Source organism: Centrocercus urophasianus, unplaced genomic scaffold (genome assembly GCF_019232065.1).
Source record: "Centrocercus urophasianus isolate 14NV4802_14NV808 unplaced genomic scaffold, USGS_Curo_1.0 seq_9, whole genome shotgun sequence".
Taxonomy (NCBI): domain Eukaryota; kingdom Metazoa; phylum Chordata; class Aves; order Galliformes; family Phasianidae; genus Centrocercus; species Centrocercus urophasianus.
In genome coordinates, this window is record NW_024885532.1 from 21,168,757 (window position 1) to 21,193,041 (window position 24,285).

Genomic DNA, 24,285 nt, shown 5'->3' on the forward strand with positions numbered 1-24,285 from the left:
CAAAACTACAAAGCAGTGTTTAAATTCATTATTGTTGATGCTGTGTTTTTTGTTTTGTTTTGTTTTCCATTGCTGCTGCTTGTTCACTGAACTTTTCGAAGCAGTGAGGCTTTTTCAGAGCCACCCACACCTATTTCTTACCTTTACCCAGCTAATCACACACAGTAGTAAAAATGAATAACTATCATAACTATCATTGAACCAGTGGATTCAAGGGGGCTACTTTTATGTCTGAATACTTTTTTGATACAAAAAGAAAAAAACTTTTGCAGAAACTGAAACCAAAAAAAAAAAAGGAGATATTTTCTACAATCTTTCACTTTAGAGATTTGCTTCTTACTTTCTCCTACTCTTATTTATTTGGCTTCTTTTTATTTCCTACCATTTCAGCTTTGTCCCCAAAATAAACACAAAGTTTATTCTTTTAGAGATGACTATCTTTCGACAAAGAACATTAACTCATCAGGAGAGACACAGATTTTCTGAGCAAGTTGCTATACTATGCAAGAAAGGAGAATAAAGGAGAAATAAAAAGTATTTTCAGTTTCTGAGCGTGCTATTTGAAAGGTAGTAAGTGACATGCTATTCTGCATTACTTCTATGCAAATGAATGAACAAAAAGTGATGAGTTGGGGATATTTTCATGGACTTGAAAATAGGTTTTAAGATTACAAGAAATTCAATTCCACTGCAAATATAATCATGTATAGTAATGTTGCATGTTGGATGAAGAAGTAAGAAGGTATTTATTTCTTGCCAGATGGATCATCGTACAACTTCCAATGGCTTTTGTGCTGTATCAAGTAAAATTTAGACATCTGCCAAAGATTAATTAAATGCTATATATGGTCAACTCATCTTTGAGCTAATAGCTGTACTTTATGAAGATACTTAAAGTTGAATTAAAGCAGTTGCCTTTCAATGTTATAGAAGATTGGTAAGTATCAATCGTATGTACAGAACTGTGATACGTGCTCAGAATGATGTCTTGGAAGAAAAAATCACTCTCTGAAACAGGAGATAAAGAGAGTAATTCTTTTTGTTGTGTCCCAGTGTTGTGTCCCAGTTGTCCCCAGACAATTCAACTCCAGTGCCACCAGTTAAGACATATGGCAAACCTCTTAGATAAAGGGCAAAGGAAGAGCAGTTATGCTGTATTACTGAGAAGAGATGGAGCATTTTGCAATTAGTGATATAGGACTAATGGTGACTGCCAACGACTGCATTTGAGGTAACACTTGGAAATGTTCAGTAGGATAAACCTTGATCCCAACAGGCGGCATTTTCAGGAAATCATAATGCATTATCACATGCTGAGGCCTCCAGTACAGGAAAGGTGTGGAGCTGTTGGATACTGCCCAGAGGAAGGTCACAAAGATGATCAGAGGGCTGGAGCACCTACCTATGAAGTATACAAGGGCTCAGGGAGTTGGGCTTGTTCAGTCTAGAGAAGGTTGTGAGACCTCATTGCAGCCTTCCAGTATTTAAAAGGGGATTATAAAGAGGAGGAGAATCAAATTTTTACTCTGGTAGATAGTGATAGGACAAGGGGGAATGGTTTTAAACAGGGAAGGTTTAGATTGGATGCAAGGGGAAAGTTCCTTATATGAGAGTGGTGAGGTGCTGGAACAGGCTGTCCAGAGAGGTTGTGGATGCCTGTCCCTGGAGGTGTTCAAGGACAGGTTGGACGGGGGCATGGGCAACATGGTCTAGTATTAGATATGGAGGTTGATGGCTCTGGCTGTGGCGAGAATGTTAGAACTTGATGCTCCTGGGGGTCCCTTCCAACCCAAGCCATTCTATGGTTCTACGATTCTATACACGGACATCAAGTAAGGTGCAAAAAATACAAGCCGTGAGGACAAAAGGACACACATCCCCAGCCCTCCTCACTATCACCCGTCCAACTAACCGCCTGTCCTCAATGAGGAGGGAGCCACCACAGTCGGAGGCAAGTAATCCTCACGGTAACCCCGGGAGGCGACGACAAAGCCCAGAAGACCGAGCCACGTCGGTGACCGTTTCCCCCTCCCCCCACAAAACGCTGTGGTACTGCCCGCCCCCTCTCCGCCTTCGTGAGGCGGGGTCAGAGCTGAGCGGCGCGGGGGGGTGGCGCTTTGCCTTTCGCCTCCTCAGCTGCTTTGTCCCTCTGTACGGCCCGTAGCGCTGCCGTCACGCCCGCCATCATGGAGGGAGCCGGGGCTTCCTCTGAAGCGTTGCGCTACGCCGAGTACGCTAGGGGCCCTACGGGCGCCGGCAAGGGCCAAACCGAGCTTGACCGGAGACTGGTGAGCGCGCTGAGAGCCGGGCAGGCGGCGGGGAAGCACAGCAGCGAACTCTGCCCTCACAGCGTTGTTCCCCCGGGGCCGGCATCCGCCACAGGCAGGGATAGCGGTGTTGGCCCCTTGCCCAAGGCCACGCCTGGTGGGATCGCAGTCTGTTCCCGTTTAACGCGGGGTTAAACGTGAGGTTCTGTCAGCCACGGGAAAGCTGAAGTTGTGCTTCCTTACCGTAGGGAGACGGGGGATGTCAAATCCTTCCACACTGCGTGAGTTCTATTAGAGCAGGCTCTAATTTCTGCTGGTTCTGTGGAAGTCTCAGCGAAAAAAGTCACTCTCTCCTGGCGGCTCGTCATCTGGGAGAAGCTGAGCGAGGACCAGCGTTGGGGTTCACAATTGGGGTTTTTCAGAGATAATTCAGCAGTAATTATGAGTAATTATAAGTAATTATAAGTAATTATGAGTAATTATGAGCTTCATAGCAAAAAGGGAAGGAAGTCCATCCATGAGGCTCCAGACGCTGAGATACTACATTCTTTTACATACAGCCATACCTGCTCATCTATGGTTAGTATGGGTAGAGATGTGGCATCTCTGTGGTGGTTAGAGACTACTGTCAAAAGATGGGAACATAAATTAATTTAAATGGCTTCATCTCTTCTAAGTAATCTGACATGGGCAGCTGCTGCTGGGTTCACAAGAAGACACTCCTGCAGCTCCCCAGCTACCCACAGGCTTGCTATGTAAGCCCAGTATACCTCATCTTGCTACAGAGTAACAGAGTATGGTTGCAGAGATGAAATGGGATAACAAACATCACCTTCAGGGCTGAAACAGCTCTGTTCCCAAACTGAATTTTGCTTTTAAGTTGTGCAGGATGATAACTATACTTGTTTTACGTTTGGAGTGACAGAAAAACAACAGTGAAGGCATAGAGTCCGTGAGGACAGCTGTAAGAATTCATTAATCATGAATACATATCCAGGAAGGCTGGTTGAATGCCTGACATTAACACTTCTGCTAGTGAATCTACTGCTCTGGTAGAGTCCCCTGTGAAAAATTGTCAGAAACTTTTAAGTTTGTAGTAGTTTCGTATGAAAAACCAGAAAGTTACTATAAAATAAATGAAGTAAATAGACATGAAAATTGGGTGTGTATGGAGATGAGCTTTTAGCTGAAACTAGTTTTAATTTATTATTGGAAAATAAACTTCATAGGGAGGTGAGAATGGACAGAAAGCATTAAGTTATGAAATCAAATCTGTTGCAGGTAGTTTTTAATATAATCCCAGTGCATCCAGCTCCATATACAGCTAATTAGGTGGTTTGCTCTGAAACCTTCTAATAAACTCTGAAGCCTTCTAGTACTGTAGCTACTCTTCTGGGGAATAGCAACCTTCTTGTAACTTCCATGCCAGATGCAGTCATTTATTTGAGGTTTAGAATGTTTAAATAAGGGAGAAAAGCCTTGGAAATAGTTCTGCATGCTTGGTTAATATCCTTGTGAGTTCTAATTTTTAGCAGCATACATACAGCTGTTTAAAAAACAAACATGTTTTTAAAACGAAGTTTCTAGTTAAGCATATTGCATTTGTGCATTTACTTGATTTCAGGTACATACATCCGTATTTTTACCTATCCACAATTAACCATGGACTACTAACAAACTGCTGTCCAGTCCATCAGAACAAATAATTGTTTTTCTACATGCTTTTTATTCCATTTCACTATAGCTGTCTGTGGCCCTAAAAAAGTATAGAGCCCTAGCAGTATATCTTAAAGCTAGTTATTAGGGAAGCAGAGTACTTTTTGTTTGACCAAGGAGGGTGTTTCCACTGACTGCAGTAGAAGAACCAGAGTATAAAATCCAGATCTTGTGCAGGCAGGTATGTTTTAATGTCTATAAAGTTTGTTCTTGTAGCTTGTTGTTAGATGTAACAGTGTTGTGCTGAAATTTTAGAATTATGCATTTGAAATTGCCTTTTATATTTTTTAACTTCTTTTTTTCTACTTTATAGAAGAGAGTTGTAAAGCAGAGTGCTGTGGATTAGGAATATCTTACTCTTCCCAGTTTCTTCTGCTTAAAAAGATTAAGGCTACAGAAAACTTACATATTAAAGGATTAGTTCTTGGACCTCTCTATGAAGTGGTGTCTGGTGTATACCTTTAGATATGCTGTCTGTCAATATGCTTTATCTTTTTTTGTTTACCAAATACTCTGGTAAGTCTTGTGGATGTATTTCCTTACAGACATTTCTCTAAAGATGAAAAAAACAAAACTTTGCAGATTTAGCAAAACTTAGTTTTACTGTTATCTGTATCTTAGAGGGTTTGTTACTAAAACTGAACTTCATAATAAAAGACTGAGATCAGCAATAGCACAGGGTTGATGACTAACCTTTGGGAGCTGATTCATTGAATAAAGAAAGGGACAGATGTTACTTTTTAATCTTCTATTTCTTTATTTTCCCCTCTTGGATCTTAAGGAATGTTTTCTTGTATAAACCTACATATTTAAAAAATTTTAAATCACCTTCCCCTTCACCCTCCCTCCAAAAAAGTCAATTCTGCCATAGTTGAAGTCAGTGAGTGTTTATTAATATTTTGAGCCTTTGAATATGAAATAGCATGCATGTTAAAGCAGTGTGGGCCAAAAAAGCTCATGGTGGTAGATGTGAGAGCGAGTTGCTTTCCTTTCATATTGACGAGAAGAGTGCCTGTAATTAAAGCTTTATGGTCGTAACAATAAAATTTGCTGCTGTATATTTTGAAGTTCCAGACTAACCTTGATTTCTCCTTCTAAATAATCATCTGAGTTAAGTGAGCGTGGAAAAGAAAACTGGGACAGACTGGACTTCACCATAAGTGAAGTTACCATTAGCTTAAAAAGAGACTCTGTGGTAGTAAAAGATGAACTGTGCAATCTTGGTTCTATTGATTTAAATTCAGTTTCACACTATGTTCAGTATAACACTATAACAAACATTCAGGATGCTTTGAGGTAACAAGTTACCATTGTGGCTAATACATAGCAAGTGACTCTTTTCTAACCTGCTGCTAACATAAATAAGGGATGTTACTCTATTTTGATGTTTCTCAGCTTTTTGGATAGTTTTATCTCACCTGTAAACATGGGCAGTCTCTCATGGCTCTGTGGCTTGATCACCCCATCACTTTAGCTACTTTTCTGCCTGGTCTTCGGATTGCTGCTGATCCTGCTTAGCACTCCTATCCTAGAACTACTATAACACTTATGTTTTTTTTTAAGTGCTGTTTTTCACTAGCTTTCCTGTAACTGCTTGTGCATTCCACTGAGGCTGAAATAATATAGCCCAGTGGACACGGTGCTCAGGGAATCTACACTGCTTACAGACCACTCTGCAAAAACACTTAAGCAACTTCTGTGCAGAGCTGATGGAGTCCAAGTATCATTTATTAGCCTTACGTCAATGTTCTGCCTTTACCTGTGATGAGGTGTCTCTTACCAGTGGCAGTGTACCTTGTTGTAAACTGACAAGGTATGAAGCTGACATAATCTACCTTTTGGTGGCAAGGCAAGAATAAGTTTTGACAAGCACAGGCTAATAAATATTTTTTTTTCCAATATGATCTATTTCACACGTTGTTGGGCTCTTAATTGACTGTAAACACTTAGTAAAAGATTCTCACAGTCAGTCTGAATGAGTCAAGGAAAGTCTCTACTGCACGTAAATCCGTGATCACAAGCCACAGAACAGAATAATATATAATTTCTTTAGAGTTTTGGTATTTCCAGAAGCATTGTGGCTGTTGTGGGTTAGTCTTTAAACAGAGGGATTAGAAGAATCTCATCGAGTTTTCATATTTGAATACTGAGAGCCTGCGAAAACTGATCTGTGTGAAGAAGTAGACAACTTTAATGAAGAGATGAACAGTGTGCTTCACTGTTTTATTTCCTTTACCATCTGAGGTAGCATACTTTTATTTTTCATGGCCTGAAGAGGAAGGGAAACTGTGCAACTGGAAGGAAGAACAGATATTAAACTGCTGCATTATTTTTACATGCTTACATCCAGGCATGAATGCTAATATCAGGACTTCAGTCTATGATAAAATAGAACAGAGAGGTGACTTTAAAGCACCTCTGGGCAAAACTCCTTCATTCTTAACTTTGGAGCTCCACTACCAGCGTGTGTGGAATTTTGTTGTTTTCTTTTTTTCATACCAGAAGCCTCTCAGCAATTGCAATACTGTGTTATGCTCGTGGTCAGCATAGCCCAATTGTAGAATGGCCTGGGTTGAAAAGGACCACAATCATCATCTGGTCTCAACCCCCCTGCTATGTGCAGGGTCACCAACCAGCAGACCAGGCTGCCCAGAGCCACATCCAGCCTGGCCTTGAATGCCTCCAGGGATGGGGCATCCACAGCCTCCTTGGGCAACCTGTTCCAGTGCATCACCACCCTCTGAGTGAAAAAATTCATCCTACTATCTAACCTAAACCTCCCCTGTCTCAGTTTAAAACCATTCCTCATGGTCCTATCTCTATCTGCTGCTGCTTCTGTTCTGAGCTCAATGCTACAGGCAGCAGTGACTGTCACCTTCCTTCACAGCCAGACAGGAGCTGCTGGCTGTGGTGGAAATGCCGCCATTTTGCATAGCCACCTGAGTGCAGGAAAGATTGTTGACCTGTGCTCTAGTCCCTATGCAGCTCTAGAAAGCTTAAAAATCCCTATTTCTCAACTCTTCCCTTACTCTGCCTGGGAATGAGATTGAGTACAAGAGTTTTAGCCACTGTAGCTACGTGACACTAAATCTGCTTTTTGGGGCACATCAAAATTTGGGCATGCAGTTCCGCTCTCAGATTTGTTGGTAGAAAATCTGTGAATGAGCTATTGGTTAAATGCAGAGCAGAAAGCCATCCAGAGGAGAATGAATCTGGTGATAAAAACGTTTTCACTGGTGTTTGTTTTGAAATCCAGTTAAACAGGCCTAATCTGATTTCTCTTGCTTCCTGGGGAAAAGTTCAAGGTGTTATTAAACTATCAGATATGGATAGGTAGTACCATACACCAGACACTCAGGCTTGCAATGTTCTTCATCCTTGAATTCTGGAAATGGTTGAGAAGTCGGTTTGGCTGCATATCATTTAGAGGCTTCTTGTTCAACATCTCAAGGAGATATTTCCTATGGTCCTTTGTAAGTTTCCAGACCTTCAGGGCGTCGCAGAGAAAAATATACCCACCCTATTTGGGATTTTTGAGTTAGCAGGAGTTAGGAGTTACTACTGAATCAAATGTTCAAATCTTTTTGTGGGTTTGGTTGCAAGACACTTAAAACAAATTTAAGACTTTTAGACCTACAGCAAATTTAAGCCAATAACGAAAACTGTCTGAAAACTGTCATACAAATATTTATACTGTAATTTAAGCATTCAGACAGTGGTTGACAGTAAATAATGAGAAGAGATTACCAGGCTCTGTGTCTGACTGTGGCTTCCATGAGTCAAGGGATGAACAATGGAAGACACTGATGTTTGTGGCTGCAGCTGTGGGATGGGACTGTTTTGTTCCCCATGGTTTTGTGATAAACTAATACTTTCTTTTACGGTGAACGTTGTTTCAGATTGCGTTGAAATGGTCTTTGCATAAAAATTCCAGTAATCCTGAGCAGAGTCTGCCATGTGTTTTTTATTTCATACTGTGTGTTACTTTGTTAGTGTTTATTCACTGATTTGCTAATCCAACTTAAACCCGAAGCACTGCCATAGGTTAATGAGGCAGTGCTATAAGATTTGATGTAGCCTTTGGAAAAAAGATACATACTTCATATTTCATATAAATTACATATTAAATGTCCACAGCAGACATCAAAAATATTTACTGTTAAAGATGCATATATTCCAAATGAGAATGTGCAATTCATTCTGATTGCTATTTTCTTGCTTTAGGCCAGATCTATGATAGCAGTTGGACTCGGTGTGGCAACTGTTGCATTTGCAGGTAAGCTAAATTACCAGCTGACTGTGGATCCACTTATCTGCCTACTGCTGTTTCCAATGAGGTTCATGAAGTTTTTATGAAAACCACTTGGGAAGTGGCTGTTGTGGAGAATCATGTCCCTTTGTAGTTCCCATCACTTCAGAATCCTTGGTACATTTTCCAAAATTCTTTTTGAAAAAGTCACTGCTAGAGAAACTTGTTTGTGGGCAGCAGTGAAAAGGTTCTGCATGCTCTCTGTCTGCAAAATATAGTGCAAAAGGATTATGCTATATGATGCACATATAAAAGGGTGTTGCAAGGTTGCAAGGTGAGGCCCTTTATTACGGAAGAGTACAGCAGGATCTAGTGCTGTGAAGGTGGTGCTTGACAAATTCAAACAGGGTGGAATGAAAGATTTTAGCAGTTACAGTTATACATCATATTAACCTGTTCCTGTAGTACCTTGTTTGTTCCCTGAACTCTGCATCTGGATTTGTTTTTCTGAACACAGGTCGTGGGCTTAATGTGATTTACATGCTGATTTATTCAGATGGGATAAGTGTGGTCTCTTCTAGTTTTGAAATACACGAATCAATTTCCATTACTTTCAGGATGTAAACTCAGCCGTGCTCAGCTGTGTGCAAATGCATGCGCCAAGTACATATGCATATAGATTCATCCTAATACAAAAAAAGTCAGCAGGTATTTTGTGAGTGCAGCTGTTTTATTTTAATTAGTGGAAGGAGAGGCAAGATACTTGGTGGTACACATCTATTAAGAAGCCAGTTCATGTCTATATCCTCATATAGAAACAGAAGACAGTAGAAGTGGAATTTCTTCTGCTGGTTAAGCTGAATTAGTAGTGATCACTAGCAATGAAATGGTAATTGTAAGCTTTAAGAAGGTGAGGTAATATGTTATTAATACATGACAGCTTTTCAGCAATGGTACTCCAACAGGGGTTTTGACTTCTGTGTTAGCACAGACAGACATAGATGGCTACAATAACTTACGGAGATATCCTTTATTTTAAGACTAAAAGCAAGATGTTCTTTGAGTCAGGGAGAGCCATGTCTTATAAAAATGTTTTTTCCCATTATATTTAATAACAAATTACATTCCTAATGAATAATTAATCAAAACAAAAATTGGAGGGTTAGAACTTACAGGGAAAGCTACCAGTAACAGTACAAATTTTGATTCTTAAGTTGGTAGACCTTTGTGCTTCAGAGAACAAAGTCTAATATAGATTCATGTACCCTTTCTTAGCTATAGATGTTCACTGCCATTTGAGAGTTGAATGTCTCTGAATACCATCAGGTCTTCTCTTTGTAAGAAAATAAAATGTAGAATGTACAAAATACGTGATTGAGCGTGCAACATTACATCAAGATACATGTAGTATGTAGATATATTTTTTTGGAAGACATAACCTTTGAATGTTATTTAATAAATAATGCATATCCAAAGCTAATGTTCTTATTGCACTTTATCTTAAAGTTCACAATGCTGATAACTTCATTTGTCATATTGAAATGCATTTAAATCTTATTTATTTTGTGCACAAACACAATGGATGTTTGCAGACCATGGCTATGTTTTTATATTATGTGCATTACCTCCCCACACACTCTCAGTATGAAGACTGAAAAATGTAAACCTCTGCAAGTTTGTCACAGGACTTCTACCCAGGACTTCTGCTGGGCAGGATTCAAAACCAGACATTGAGGGAATATCTTGAAAAGCAGTAAAGTGCAAAGGTACCATACAGAAAATAAACGGAATGAGAAGGTGAACAGTGAAGAATAATTTTGTTTTATAACCCAAAATTCTTTCTGCTTCAAGCTAATGAACAGATATCAGACATTTTGTGTACGTGTGTGTTTAAATGGCACTTATGGTTCCTTTGACTTCCTTTTTTTCAGGTCGTTATGCATTCCACCTTTGGAAGCCATTGGGGCAGGCAATTACAGAGACAGCAAAAAAGATTTCAACTTCTGTAAGTTTGGAGGTTACTTGATACCAGCTAAATCTATTTATATGTCAAATATTTAGAAGGAAGTCATTTTATGTTGAATATGACGAATGCCAGCTAGATTTAGTTTTTATTTTTTTTCCCTGGATTGGAGTACTCCTTACTCTGTATGTTCTGTCATTTATTTCATATATTTTTAAGATGATCTAATAAACTTCCAGGATGGGTTGCAAGAGGATAGAGGAGCTTGTTTTCTCTGTTTGCAACTCACATGTGAACAAGAAAACAAGCACTTCCATCTCTTTGCACATTGGTTGTCTTTTTCTTGGGGCAGTTCCAAACTTATTCTCAGTTGCAGTGTGTATGAGCCAGATATGGTGTTACAGAATCACAGGGATTGGAAGGGATGCCTGGAGATCATCTAGTACAACCTCCCTACTAAAGCAGGTTCCCTAGAGTGTTCCTGGATCAGTTTTCACTCCCTGTCCCTATACTGCATTGCTACTGTGAGACCAACAGCAATTTCGTTTTTCCCTTTCTAAAATCAGTTTTAGAGAGGTTCCCATGTTGCCTGCCAAAACAACAGGGGGGACTTTAGGTACTGTGAATTAAATTGCTTTTATGTGATGTGGATACAGTCTGACTTAAAGGCTTGAAGTAGCAAGCAATAAGGGTATGTGGCTTCAGAGTAGAGAGTGCTTCAATCTTCATCTTCCCTCTCCAGAAGTTTTACTCCAACGCATCTATCCGTTTGTTAGATACAGGCTAAAGAATCTAAATTTAGACATTTGCATGTAAGAATTCAGGCACTGACTCTTTAACATATGGAAATATGACATACTACTGCATAGAGAGGTGTCTGTTTCTAGGAGACTGTACCCCTCTGAACCGTTTTGCTGGCTGAGCCAGTCTCACTACAAGTCTGTTTTCCTTGATGACTTTCAAGGTACTGCAGAATTCACTAACAGGAGATTCTGAATTCTCAGTGTTCCTAGTCTGTGGAGCTGAATCTATTTCTGCCTTTATATCCTGCCTTGAAGGCCAGAGTTCTATGTTTCTCTCCAGCAGAATATTCTGTTACTGAACTTGAAAATACAGCGAACAGCAGAAGACATGAGATCTGCTAGATAGAGTAAAAACTTATTTTTGGTTTACCACTTCCTATATATATTTGTTAACTTTATATTTGTGAGGGTAATGACAATTTTTTATTTCTTCTACAATCAAAATTCACATTTAAGACTCTTGTGTAATTCTCAGCAAAGGTTGTCTGTTCTGTAACTCTACGGGTCAACCTTCTTGGAATATGCTTTTTTCCCTTAGCAATCAGTTATTTCCTATTGGTCATTTGTCACTAAAACAATACAAAGTGAAAATTCTATATACCAAGATCCTGGGTAAGTATTTATTTTCCAGACTTCTTTTAGCAGTATCACGTGATTTTGTTTGGGGGAATTTGAAGCTGCTTATATATAAACTGTGGGATAGCAGTTTCATCATGTCTCTTTACAATATAGTGTTCTCTAAACTGTGCTGACAGTGAAAATCAAGCAGTCAGTACTTCTGCTGATGTTTACTGGAGAAAGAATCATTTGTGACAGTCAGTGTCTAGGCTTAGTGCTTCTTCACTGTAGTGCTTGAAGGTTCCTAACTTGGTCACTATGTTTTTCAGTGCTTACCTTAGCTTTCCAGAATCAAACTCTATCCCTCAACACACCCTTTTTAGGAAGACTGTGAAGCGAGCTGCCTGTTTAAAAGCTAACTGGTTCTCTCTGTGTGCTCCTACTCTCTCTTCCTGTTTGCAGTAACTTTTTTATCTTCCTTGCTTTCAGCTCTTGTTAGTTGCAGCTTCACAGTGTGATGCTGTTTATCCTTTCCTCCTGCTCACTAATAAATTACTTACATGAGGTCAAGTTGAGCAGTTATGAAGTGAACATTTAGAATGTCTACTTGCTGGATCTTGAGTATCTGACACTATTTACTTAGCTAAATAACTAACATGTACAGTCAACAGTTATAACCAAAAACAGCAAATAAGAGCAAGTAAGTAACATTTTGCTCTGAATTCCTACTTCTCATTCAGTTTTAATTTACGCCTGTTAAATTGATAGACTTCTTAATGATGAAGAATAAATGCTGCTGTAACTTAGTCATTATGCTGCTGATTTTTGGAGAAATACTTCTTTTTCTAAATTAGTTTTATCTTGAACCCGATTTTGTTACTGGTATCACTAACTCCAGTTTTGGTTTTGGTTCTCTGTGGAGTTACATAGTCACAGCAGTCATTTGTTTTTTCTCCTCAGACAGACCTTAATGCTGTCAATCATAACACTAATTTCTTACTTCCTAGTTTTTATTTCCCCTTTTATTTTAATAGCTATACCTTTCTTTGTTGAATCAATGGTATTTAGAATTTAGACACAACAGTTCTAGGCAAAATTGTTAAAAACTCCAAATTCAACAGTCCTGAAAATTCCAAGTTCCAGAAGAAAGGCTCTCTTTAATGCTTTGCTGGAGACGTTTGTACTCAGTTTTTGTTATTTGATCTGTTTCTGCTCAGATGCACAGATCTCTAAATTAAGAGCTAACAGTTGCAACCATCTCTTACAATATCTAGTCCATCTTACTTTTTTTTTTTTTCTCCAAGTGAAGTTAAGGAAGTTAAAGTTGATATCAGCAAGTTTTACTATTACATGATAGCACAGCTTCTAAATAGGTGTTTTGTCGTGTCTTTCATTTTGTGTGTACATGCATTTGTTTTTTTCTTCCAGCATTGTTTACCTTCTTCAGTTGATTATGTCAGTAGTGAAACAACACACAGGTTATCAGAAACAAATACCACTTCATGTAAGATGACGTGATGTCTGGTTTCAGTTGCAAATATCACTTATCTTGCATGGAAACAGTCACTCCTCTGCTGTATTGTGCCATAAAAAGTATCATGAAGATGTCAGGATTTTCTTAGCTGACTGCCTAATGCTAAAATTTGCAAGAATGAATACACATCTGCTGAGCAAGTCCAGACATTTTCTGTTTCCCCCTTACCCTTTAAATAGCAGTATTTGCTTACATAAGTTGTTAAACAGTGACAGCATACACGGAAATGAGGCAAATTAAATGGTAGCTCCCCTGCCCCTCTGCAATGGCAAGAAGAAATGCAGAGCTCATTCTAATGATTTTTCCAGTACAAAAATTCTTTCCAATAGCCAGAGTTAAATAATAGTGTCTGGAACTGTGTGCAGATCAGGAAGTTGTAGCAGAAAAATATCTGAATGTAGTTTCTTTTCACTGCAGTCATTACTAGAAATTAAGTCATGTTTTTCTCAATTTTAATTTGAATAGCATGGAAAAGTTGCTTTATTTTGGACCTAGAAATTTGCTGAGATATTTCCTAAAATGAAGACTTGATGTTTCTTCCCCTGTTCTAACCAAGGGGAACAATGACTTTACATTTAAATTATTTTTGCTTTAAATTCTGTTGAAGATCAATATCTTAATGTAAGAAATTCATGATCCTTATCCTGTGCTTCACTTCTGAGAAGAAAATGTTTTTTGTTGACCACTTCCCCTGGCTGATTTTGAAAGTTCGTATTTGTTTATTTGCCAAAGGACATAAAAAAACCATAATTTCTTATTTCATTCCTCTTGAAAGCGAACCGAATGAAAGCTTCCTGAAGTTAGAACAATTTCAAGGACAAGTGCTTTACAAACATGAAAAAGTATTTCTGAATTTAAGCCTGTAGCCATTCCTCCTTATTCCGTGATATCAAATGAGCTATTTAAGTGATATCTACCAAGAACAGAGAGGAACTTTGTTAAGAGAGAATTCAAATATTGTTCTTCTCTACATGAAGAGGGAACCAAGAGTGTCCTCTTATTTTAGAGCTGTGTGCTATGCATGAAGAGCAGAGAGGAATTAACCTTTTCAGAAATCTATCTGTATTTAAGATTCTTGGAAGAAGCTCTGGGAAACACTTCACAAGGCATTTAGGTGTCCTTTTCTCTCCTGGTTGTAGTAATTGTTCAGTGTCCTTGCAAATTTCTGGGCAGTTTTACCTCTTCAAGGACATTACCTGGTGGCCATTTAATCACCAAATTGTTTCCTCTTGGAGGACTGGAGAAACCATTTGCGTTCCCTGAGTATTCCATGCTCTAGCCTGTGCTGTTACTGAGTACTATTACAGATGTGCTTTGTTTTACTCTGCAACTGTAGCAGTAGTTCCTCAACAGATTTTTGTTATAGGTGCAAAGTGTTTGCAGTCAGATCAGTTTTGACGGTAGCTGAATTATTACAGAGATGATTATCTCATGTATGATTTGCAGGGGTGAAAAGAAGAAAAATAAGATTTGCTTCGGACCGTAGCAAACTACAACAAATCGCTTGGGAATTGCTGCCTTCAGAGACATTCTGTATTGTAGCAATTCCTGATTATTTCTGAAGTAAGCTTTTGGGTGAATGTTGTTCCTGACCTTAAGCACTTTGCTTTGGCATCATAGAGAGACCCTTGTAAATGCTTTAATGCTTTTGATATTACTTGAGTTTGTATAAATGCAATGCAAAATTCTCACTGGATATGAATGGATATATTTAGTAGCTAGTGAGAAAAGTGTTTTATTAAGGGCCAGGCACACTTTTGCTTGGGGGTAAAAGGAACATTTAAAAATAATCTCAACTCTTCTCAGACTAGACTTCCTTATGATGGCTTATTTTTCCCCTACCAATGTTTGCATTGAGAAAAAAACTTCCATCTTGTTCAGTAATTTCTGTGTGCCAGTTCCCAAAGGCTACATTTTGGAGCTACATCTGTTGCCACTGGAAATTTTGCATCTTAGACTATTATTAGGGAGTAGCAATGGACTACTCCCTTATTCTTCTCTAAGAAAAATTTGCATTTAGGAGATCGTTGCTAACCATTAAAAATTGTTCATTAACTTTATTTTATTTTATTTTTTTAATTTAAAGATGTATTTATAATTGGCAAATACACTTTCAGCCTAATCTCTGGTCTCAATTCTTCCTTTCCTCTTCAAACAGTGACTAAAGTCACCACTTGCTAATTCTTGGATGCCAGAACATAATCACTCTTGCCATTTTCCATTTCAGTGCCACCAAAGCTATTTTTAACAACTTTTTCCCTTTCTCTTCCCTGCCCTCACGAACACGTACAGTGTATCACGTTATACTAGCATGTACTTTGATTCTGGACTGTTTTGCCTGAAGGCAGGATTTTAATGATTGTAGCTATTAATACCTCCGATTAGCACTGGAAGATTGTAAAAACACACATAGCTATTTTTAGGTTGGCTTTTGTATGTGTTAACACCCAGGAGAAGTCCTTTCATATTATCTGTTTTCTACCCGTTCCATGTCTTCAAAGTAAGTTACAGATGAATGTTAGGCTCTCAGTGGGGTGGAATAAATATGATTTAGGTCATGGCACCTCGTACATGAAACTAATTATTGCTTGTTTTGCCTTTTTTCTTTCTAGAGTCTTTCATTATACTATAAAGGAGGATTTGAGCAGAAAATGAGTAGGCGTGAAGCAAGTCTTATTTTAGGTGTAAGGTAAGTGTGCTGCATTAATATGGTTTTGTTTGGTGAGTATGGAATGAAGAAAATGCATATTGCAAGAACGTAGAATACTCCAGCCAAAATCTTTCTTTTTTTCTTTCCAAAGGCTTGTAATGGCTTATAAACCATTTTAATATTCTGCTTAAGCTAGAAAGCAAACAATAAAATACTAATAAAACATGTGACTCGTGTTTGGCTTGAAGGTTTGGTAACATACTGCAGTGGAGAATTGGTGCTCTTAAAATAGTCAGAATAGCACATACTTTGCTAATTAGTGCAATCATATGGCTTGGTTTCCAATAAAAACCTTGAAATGAGCAATATTGTAGATTATACTGATGAAGAAGGAAAACAGATCAATTTTGCTTCTTTTTTTTTTTTTCATACAATGCATTTTTTCCTTTCTATACTCTTTGATTTGTATGGATTAAAAGAGTTGCAGCGTATTCCGAGCATAAATACATTGAGACACTTGTCATTTAGATTGGGTATAGGAAATTATTTCCAAGCTGCAGAATCAATAGATTTTTGAGTAGAAATTTTTCAGAAACATGGATGGCCAACAGTAGCACATGTCTTAGTGTTTTCTGTAAAACAAATGGTGAGTTTGAGGGCTCTCCAGCTGAGAAGAGCGGATCTGACCTGAGGTGGTGGATTTTCTGATTTAGATTAGTTCTTAATTTTAAGATGAGGAAAAAATAAGGAGGATGGTTTGAATTCTCTCCGGAAGTTAGGTGGTGAAAACTGGGGCTTAGAAGTAGCAGCCAAACAAGATTATGTTTGCTTCTGACATAATGGAAATATGCAGATGCGGCATTCATTTTAAGAATCTGTAAAATAAATGATAACATTTTCACAGAATCACAGAATTGTAGGGGTTGGAAGGGACCTCTAGAGATCATCGAGGCCAACCCCTCTGCCAAAGCAGGTTCCCTACACCAGGTCGCACATATTTTCTTCAAATATGTCATGCTTGCACATAGAACAGCAGATTTATAGGAATGTTATACAGAAATTTGTCCTCGGACCTATGAGTTTGATATTAATATTTTCACTTACTTTGGAAGGGCACATTCTGTCATGTTCCAGAGTAGCACACTGCAGCTCATTGAAGTGTGTTTACAGCTTACTCTGAACACTCTCATGTACATGTCTGAAATTTCCCCATATCTGTAATCAGTCCCCTGTTAATTTTTTATCTTAATAGCTTGAGTCTGAACAGTGACACTGCTTGATGTGTTTGGGCTCAGTCTTTCAATTAGCATTCATAATCAGATACAACTAAAGTCCTTAATGTTTGAAGGGTTGAACCTTTAATTGTGTAGCTGCGTGGATAATATCTTTATGGGAAGTTCTCACACTGCTTGAAAAGAACTCTTACTGGCCAATTCTAACTCAGTTTACTATAGTGTATGTGTAGAAGGGCCACCAAAAAAACCCAAGAGTGTTAAAAGTGTTATGAAAGCTGCCAGGCTCCAGAACTAGGTTGCCTAGAGATTGATCTTATTATTCTATCCTTTGTTGTCTTGTCATCACCTCCAAGTCATACTAAATTTTTAAGCAGAGGCTTTATTCATTATTTCAGGTGTATGTATGGACGCTCTGTAAGTAATAACCATGAGACATGATAAAGGTGAACCTTTGAATGGGGCAACTTGATTTAGTACTTGATGTAGCGGATGGCAACCCTGCGTGCAACAGGGGTACTGGAACTTGATGATCCTTGAGATTCCTTCCAACCCAAGCCATTATGTGATCCTCTGATGATATAATGGTGGCTTTTTAATGTCAAGTGCATTGACTTTTTACATATTCCAGATGTTCTTCTGTAATAACCATATTCAAAAATTGCAAGGGTTTTGGCAGAAACACGCATGTATATTGTTTGCATTTATCTTTGGAAAAGGCGTCCAAAGCTAAAGAGCGCGGTACTAAAAATGTTAACAAATCATAGAATCACAGAATGGTTTGGGTTGAAAGGCACCTTTAAGACCATGTAGTTCCATCCCCCTGCTGTAGGCAGGAACACCTCCCTTCAGACCAGGTTGCTCAAAGCCCCATCCAGCCTGGCCTTGAATGCTTCCAGGAAGGGGGCATCCACAGCCTCTCTGGCCAACCTGTTCCAGTGTCTCACCACCCTCACAATAAAGAATTTCTTTCTAATAATTAGTCTAAATCTATTCTCTTCCAAATCTTAAGTTTTATTCTGTGAAGAACAGGTGGCTGAAATTCGATACAACCTGCAATAATTTTAACATCTGCACATTCAGTAGGAGGAAGTGTTGGTACGAAATATGGAGGAGTGTCTGAGATAACATGGGAAGTGAAAATATTAAGTTTTTTTCCTAAACCTAAACCAAAAATGCTTTACAGTAGCAAAATACAGATGTGCTAAGAATAATGGTTTACTACTATGAAATTGCTAATGCTAAATTTCTGAAGGGTGTGATAACTCTCCTCACAAGCCAGGTTCCAAGCCCCTCACTATGGCTTTTGATGAGCCTGCTCCCCACTACCATGGTCCCTTCCAGCCTCACCAACATTCCTCTGACTGAAGGGTCTGTCATTTGTGGAAATGGTCAATGCATCTGAAGGCAGGGCTGATGTTCAGGAGGAGCTGGGCAGCCTCTAAGAAGAGGCTGACAGAAGCCCATCAGCAAGGACACAGATGTCTCAGGTTGTGAGGTTGTACCAGTTCAACAAGAGCATGATTTTGACATGAAGGTATTTTTTTATGATGCCATTCAAGGTTTTAAAGAGCAGTCTTTAGAGCCAGATGAGCAGTATGTCATTAACTAATCAAAATTATATAAAATAGAATCTTTGCAGTTGCTTGTTAGGACAAAACTGCTTGATTTTCCATAATAGGCAGCTGCAACTTTTCCAGGTAAATGTTGCCCATCTGAATTTCGAAGTAATGCTTTATTATATTCAGGTTTTATTGTTACAATGAGAAAATACTATTAAACAGCTGATTTACAAATAAAAATATGGGTATATTTTATTTCTAGCTATCTGATAATAAATCATTTTTTATAGTTTATAGTTCAAAGCTTCTGGTTAATTCTTACCTTGTTCAATTGAAATGTTCTTTCTTTGCGGTTTTTTACATTTTTTGAAATGTTCTATGAGGTATTTTTGTAACATACCCTCATTTCCCTGTGATAGTGAAATAATTAGGGGTTGTTTACTGTGGGAGTTAGGCTGATATCTTGCATTCAAACTCTACCTACAGAAAAATTAAGTGAGTAATTTCTGATGAAGAAGTGGAAAACACTGTTTCATTTCTGTGTGCTAACAGATTACAAAAAAACAAGTCATTCCAACTGTCCTTTTGCATACCAGAGCCTACTGTGCCAGTATATTGCATCCATAAGTGGTTGTTTGTCTGGTAAGGTACATATTTAATTTAGTTGGAGTACATATTTTATGTATCTGTCATTGAAGGAAACAACATTATGTAGCTCTTGTAAATCAACATGTCCCTGAATGCAACACGTTGAACAGCTTTGCAAAAAATAACAGATAGGTTTTTTTTCCTAGGCTCCAACAGAAAGTATTTATAGCAACTATAAAAATATTTACAGTAGAACAAAATATGATAATATTAAATATTTGATGTTTTGTCATTGGTCGTATAAATACCTGTTTTCTGGGAGCGAAGATGTATTTTCTGCATTTGATGATAAGAACACCAACCATCTGTATTGCGGAGCTCTTTTTTTCCTCCAAATTATGTATTTTAAATGGCTGTGGGTTTATTGAGTTTGAAGAAAAAAGAAACAAATCAACAGGAACGGAAGGATGTTTGCACGTGTCAAATACAAAGGCTTTTTAAAAATGTCCTCGGTGTGACTTACATCCCTTTGTTGGTATTGCTTCCTCAAAGATGCAGTTTTATGTTTTGTCCACAAGATGGGGAAAATCTCAAGTTTTAATTATTTTTGAAGCCAGTATAAACCGCTAATTTATAGCCTGAATGCAGTGGAATTTATGGTAAGCACTTCAATTTATTTTTGCAGTCCATCTGCTGACAAGGCCAAAATCAGAGCAGCCCATAGAAGAATCATGATCTTGAATCATCCTGATAAAGGTAAATATTTATTTATTTCTTTGTTTTAATCAAAGCTGGAAAGGAAGAGCCCTAAATGAGATCCTTTCAGTTTACTGATTATATAAATAACCGTGCTGTGTGAAGTTTATTTATAGACTTAAGCTTCTGTGCATCAGATAAAGCAGACTGATTTCCAGGCTTTATGAACCACAGCTTTAACCAGTTTCTTTAAGGTTTTCTTAAGGTGCTGCTTCAGGTAGGACTACCAGTGGTCCACACACATAGGAAAAACAAAACAAACAAACAAAAACCCAAAACCCAACTTCCTCCAAAGTATGAAAAAAATGAGCTGTGATATTTTTCTTAAACTCCCGTTCCTGTTTTTCCTCCACTCACGTGGAGGAAGGTAACTTTCTGTGGGAAAATGTTCTGCATAATTTCGGATTTCCTTGAATTCACTTGGAAAAAAAATGTAAAGCTGGGCACTGTTGCTTTACTAGTCAGGTTTTTTAATGTAAATTTGTCTTATAGAAAGGCTATTATTATAACTTTAACTACACTGCAGCTGCTTGAGAAAGAAAGCCCATATGTTCATTGCTGTTTCTACTTTAAAATAACAGATGGTGAAGAGTTACGCTGTATTTCAGAAGTCAAAAGGCAAAATCATGGGGTTTTTGTATCTTTTTGAGAGAATTACAGGGTTCCCTGCTTCTACCCCATCTTAAAAGAATGGAAAAAGTAACTGACCACTGGCTGGGTGAAGTGTTTAGTCGATGCTGTTTTACTGTCTTTACCACTTGGGTTTAATTCAAAGTTTTCCTGCTTATTTGATGTCACACTTCTGTTTTTCACACTTTTGTAATGTAGAAGTTACGCACACATATATTAAAATATGTGCAGATTTTTCTGGTTTATTATTATGGCCAGAGACCTCTTAACCACTAGAGTATCTAAGAGGTCACAAGTTTTCTGTAATGAATTTCAAAGTTTTCTTGTAGCAGCCATTGGAGACTTGAGCCAGAGTAGTGAATTTCCATGTGGATGTTGAGTTGCCCCTAAAAAAAGCAGTTCCTCTTACAAAGATCATTTTAGGGGCCAGTTCTTACAGCTTAATGTGCCTGCAGCTAAGCACAGTGTACTTTTTGATGATGTAGTGAGCCCTCCTGTGTGCTATTAAGATGGAGCATTTTCTCTGCAGGAGCACCAGGTGAAGGGATTTGTGCCTCCATGCTGCCCCTGCAGCTCTTCTGTCATGGCCAAAGAGAGAAGTGTTGTCTAATGTCTTCAGCTGCAGAGTTCAGACCTGGAACAATCTTGAACATGTGGCATTGCAGAGAGATTTGCTTGGTTATGTTTTCAACTTCATTTCTTCTGGCTCTGGTAGCACAGATGTGCTTTTACAAGCAATATCCAACATTAGAATGTAATTCTACCAGCTGGCGTTGGTAGAAGAAAGATCAATAAATACAGATTTGAAAAGTTACTCATATTACCTGAGATTCAAAACAATGAAGAAACCGTGATTAGAAATAAATCACTAATAGAAGTTTGCATAAGAACATCCCTGGTGAGCAGTACTAGAATGGTTGCTCATTAACCTTTGCACAGTTCAGTTTGAAAGTGTTTTTATATTGATATACTGTATGTTATTTTTATATGTATTATTTATTCTGTGAAAGAATGCTTGCTAACAGAAACAGAGGAAGAGATGAGTCTTTTGGACTTGCTTTAATTATAAACAAACACTTAAGCAATCATGAGATTGAATTTTCTCTCATTGGAGGGCTGCAAAATTAATATGGCACTTGAGGGTGTTTCAGGATGTGAACATAGTAAAAACACTTCTCACTGAATTGAATTTACTTTAAGATTCACTCTAGTAATGTAGAAACTGAAGGCAAAGTTGAAAATTACTTGGGATACAAAGTTTATTGCAGCTTATAGTCCTTACTTGTCAGGGTTTTGAAAGAAGCAGTACTCAGTGTAGTAGACAATTTTCTGTCCTTGCCCTGCCTCACTTTCCTCACATGCCTTTGCTATTAGGACTGCATTCAAGCAAAACAGAGCATGAACAAGACAGCTGAACTCCGTTATTTTTTCCAGCTGTTTTATTAGGCTATGAACTGACTTTAGAATGATTTGGATTCCTGCAAAAGTGACCTGAAGAAGTCTTTGTGTTTACGAGCGTTTAGTGCTAGTTCTTCTGTGTGTCTTCTATCACTGTCTGCTGTGATGAATGAAGAGTTACGATTGAGCAGCCCCCTTGGAAAAGGCTGGTTAGTGTGCTGAGCAGTATTGCTGCAATCACGTTTTTATGTAAAAAAGAAATGAAGATATATAGGTGCATTCCTGTAAGTGGTAAGCTACTGATACAGACCTTGTAATGCTGTTGTCAGTGACTGCAGGCAGATGGTTGGCACTCAAGGGGAGAGTTAAAAAACAAACACAAAAAGACCACTGAACTGTAATCAAATTGTTAGATGGAGCGTAAAGCAATGACAGTGTTCAGGACTAGAAGTTAGAAGGCGTACCATGTTTAAATAGCTTTAATGTGACAGTTTCTGCCTGGTAATTCTGGGTGTCTAGAGGAGGAGAGGCTTGGAGTATGCGTGCACATGCTTGATGATTTTGTCAAAATTATTTATAAAATGTTGCCTCTTAGTTTTTGAGGTGGGTTGACATAATAGCTATCAGCTTTAGATGAGTGTTTGAGACAGCTGACCTTGCGTACGTTTGCAGTAATGCTGCAGTACAAATCTAAATCACACCAGTGTGAAATGCTTTTAGATTTCAGACTTCTTTCCAAGACAAATTGCTTAGTTTTATTCTTAAGCAACTTCAGTTTTGTTTACATTCTTCATGCTACCTTATCAATTAGTTTGCTTTATGTCATTGCCACATTTTAATCTTCTGTATGAAAAACATCTGTTTAGGAAGGAAAAGCTAATAAAAGTGAATGATAAAGGGATGCTGTAAGTGAAGTTGTTTGGTGCTCTGCAAAAACATGTAAATGGTATTTCTCTGCCTTTTTTTCTTCCCAGGTGGATCTCCTTACTTAGCAACAAAAATAAACGAAGCAAAAGACTTGCTGGAATCCAGTACCAAAAATTGAAATCCTAAGACTTGCATCGCAGAAAAACAAAACAAAACAAACCAGCAGAAAACACACACAAAAACACCCCACTTCTTATGCATCTTTCTCTGGAAGGTTCTACAGATACAGTGTGCAACAGCTTTCATATGTACTTGTTCTGCACAGTTGGTTAACAGTGCACTGGATGTTTATATTTATTGTTGAAATTAAAGATTTAAGACTATTTAAAAACAAACTGGATTCTTTTACAGCTGTGTCTCAATTTTAGTGCATTTTTACTGAATTCTGACACATTACAAGCTTAGAGAATTCTCTTAAAATGTTTTTCTTCAGAAGTAGTTCTTTTGTGAAACTTGGGAGTTGAAAAATTGAATGTGTCTTGGGTAGACTTTACCTTCATTAATGAAGATGATAATTGTCAGAAAATGTGTAATAACGTATTCAGTCAGTGCATGGGGTGATGGCAGACTCACATGGCAACTTTTCAGTATCACCTTACATACAGTGGAAGTGAAGAAAGCATGTCCACATGGTGTGGGGTCAGATGGGTTTTTGTAATCTGTTTATTAGATAAGTTAGCCACGTGTGCCTGGTGTGTGATTGATACAGCAGGGAGCAAACGTGGCTGAAACCCTTAATAGCAGTTTCTTTGCTTATTGCTTTGTGTAGACTTTCCAAGTTAGGTCTACATTACTTCTCACATCACCCAGTTGTAGGTAGCCATATTTGGTTATTTCCTTGAAAGGACGAAAGAATATGATGGTTTTCTGTTGTTTGGTTTTTAATATATCATATAATTCCCATTTTGTCACAATTTCCTTGTATTAGGGAGAGATGACAAAATTTAATTTGACTCTGATTGAAAATACTAAATATGGGTGATTTAGAGACTTCCTGACCTACAGTGTCATTTTCCTGACTAACAGACTGGATAAAGCAAAAAAGGATGCATGGAGAATCCTGCTTGGTAGTGGGCATACACACCTGTGTCATTTAACTAATGCTGCAATAAAAAGGGCTTGTGTATGAGCAGGAAAAAAATAACAAACAAGAAACTATGAGGGCTGTCACTGTGGGAGGAGAGAATTGGGATGGTGGAGTTATCCCTAATTTTCTGAGGTGGAACCTGTGTGTGATCTGAGTCATTGCCCAAAACGAAAACTGATGTCTGTGTCAGGTAGCCACAATATTCCTCCTAATAATTTTGAACTGACAAGCTGTTGTTTTCATGTGATTGCCTTTCTTTTTGTTGAGTAAAATGAAGTATAGAGAGCTAAAGTATCAGTTGAAACCAGAGCACTGGAGATTGCTAATCTAGTTCTTTTCTTACAAATCAACTTTCTGTATCTTTA

The 24,285-nt window shown here is 38.1% G+C and overlaps 1 protein-coding gene across 3 annotated transcripts; it reads left to right on the plus strand.

The window, feature by feature from the left end:
- Positions 1-2,168: 2,168 nt before the first annotated feature.
- Positions 2,169-23,168, plus strand: DNAJC15 (DnaJ heat shock protein family (Hsp40) member C15). 3 transcript variants are annotated; one of them, XR_006171995.1, is made up of 7 exons: positions 2,169-2,288; positions 8,208-8,259; positions 10,164-10,237; positions 15,703-15,779; positions 19,808-19,878; positions 21,038-22,115; positions 22,881-22,968. XR_006171995.1 is itself a non-coding variant. In XM_042838974.1 (6 exons), the coding sequence occupies exons 1-6, from the start codon at positions 2,187-2,189 to the stop codon at positions 22,949-22,951; spliced, it is 447 nt and encodes a 148-aa protein (XP_042694908.1). In that variant the 5' UTR covers positions 2,169-2,186; the 3' UTR covers positions 22,952-23,168. The 3 variants fall into 3 exon arrangements, 1 of the variants encoding a protein (XP_042694908.1); XR_006171996.1 differs by lacking the exon at positions 2,169-2,288 and adding an exon at positions 2,748-4,164; XM_042838974.1 differs by lacking the exon at positions 21,038-22,115 and having other exon boundaries at positions 22,881-23,168.
- Positions 23,169-24,285: the final 1,117 nt, after the last annotated feature.

Bases quoted from the DNA above. Each gene is read 5' to 3' on its own strand.
- DNAJC15 (XM_042838974.1), top strand. From the start codon at position 2,187: ATGGAGGGAGCCGGGGCTTCCTCTGAAGCGTTGCGCTACGCCGAGTAC. The intron at 10,238-15,702 runs GTAAGTTTGGAG...TTTTCTTTCTAG, and splicing joins CAAAAAAGATTTCAACTTCT to AGTCTTTCATTATACTATAA. The intron at 15,780-19,807 runs GTAAGTGTGCTG...TTATTTTTGCAG, and splicing joins AGTCTTATTTTAGGTGTAAG to TCCATCTGCTGACAAGGCCA.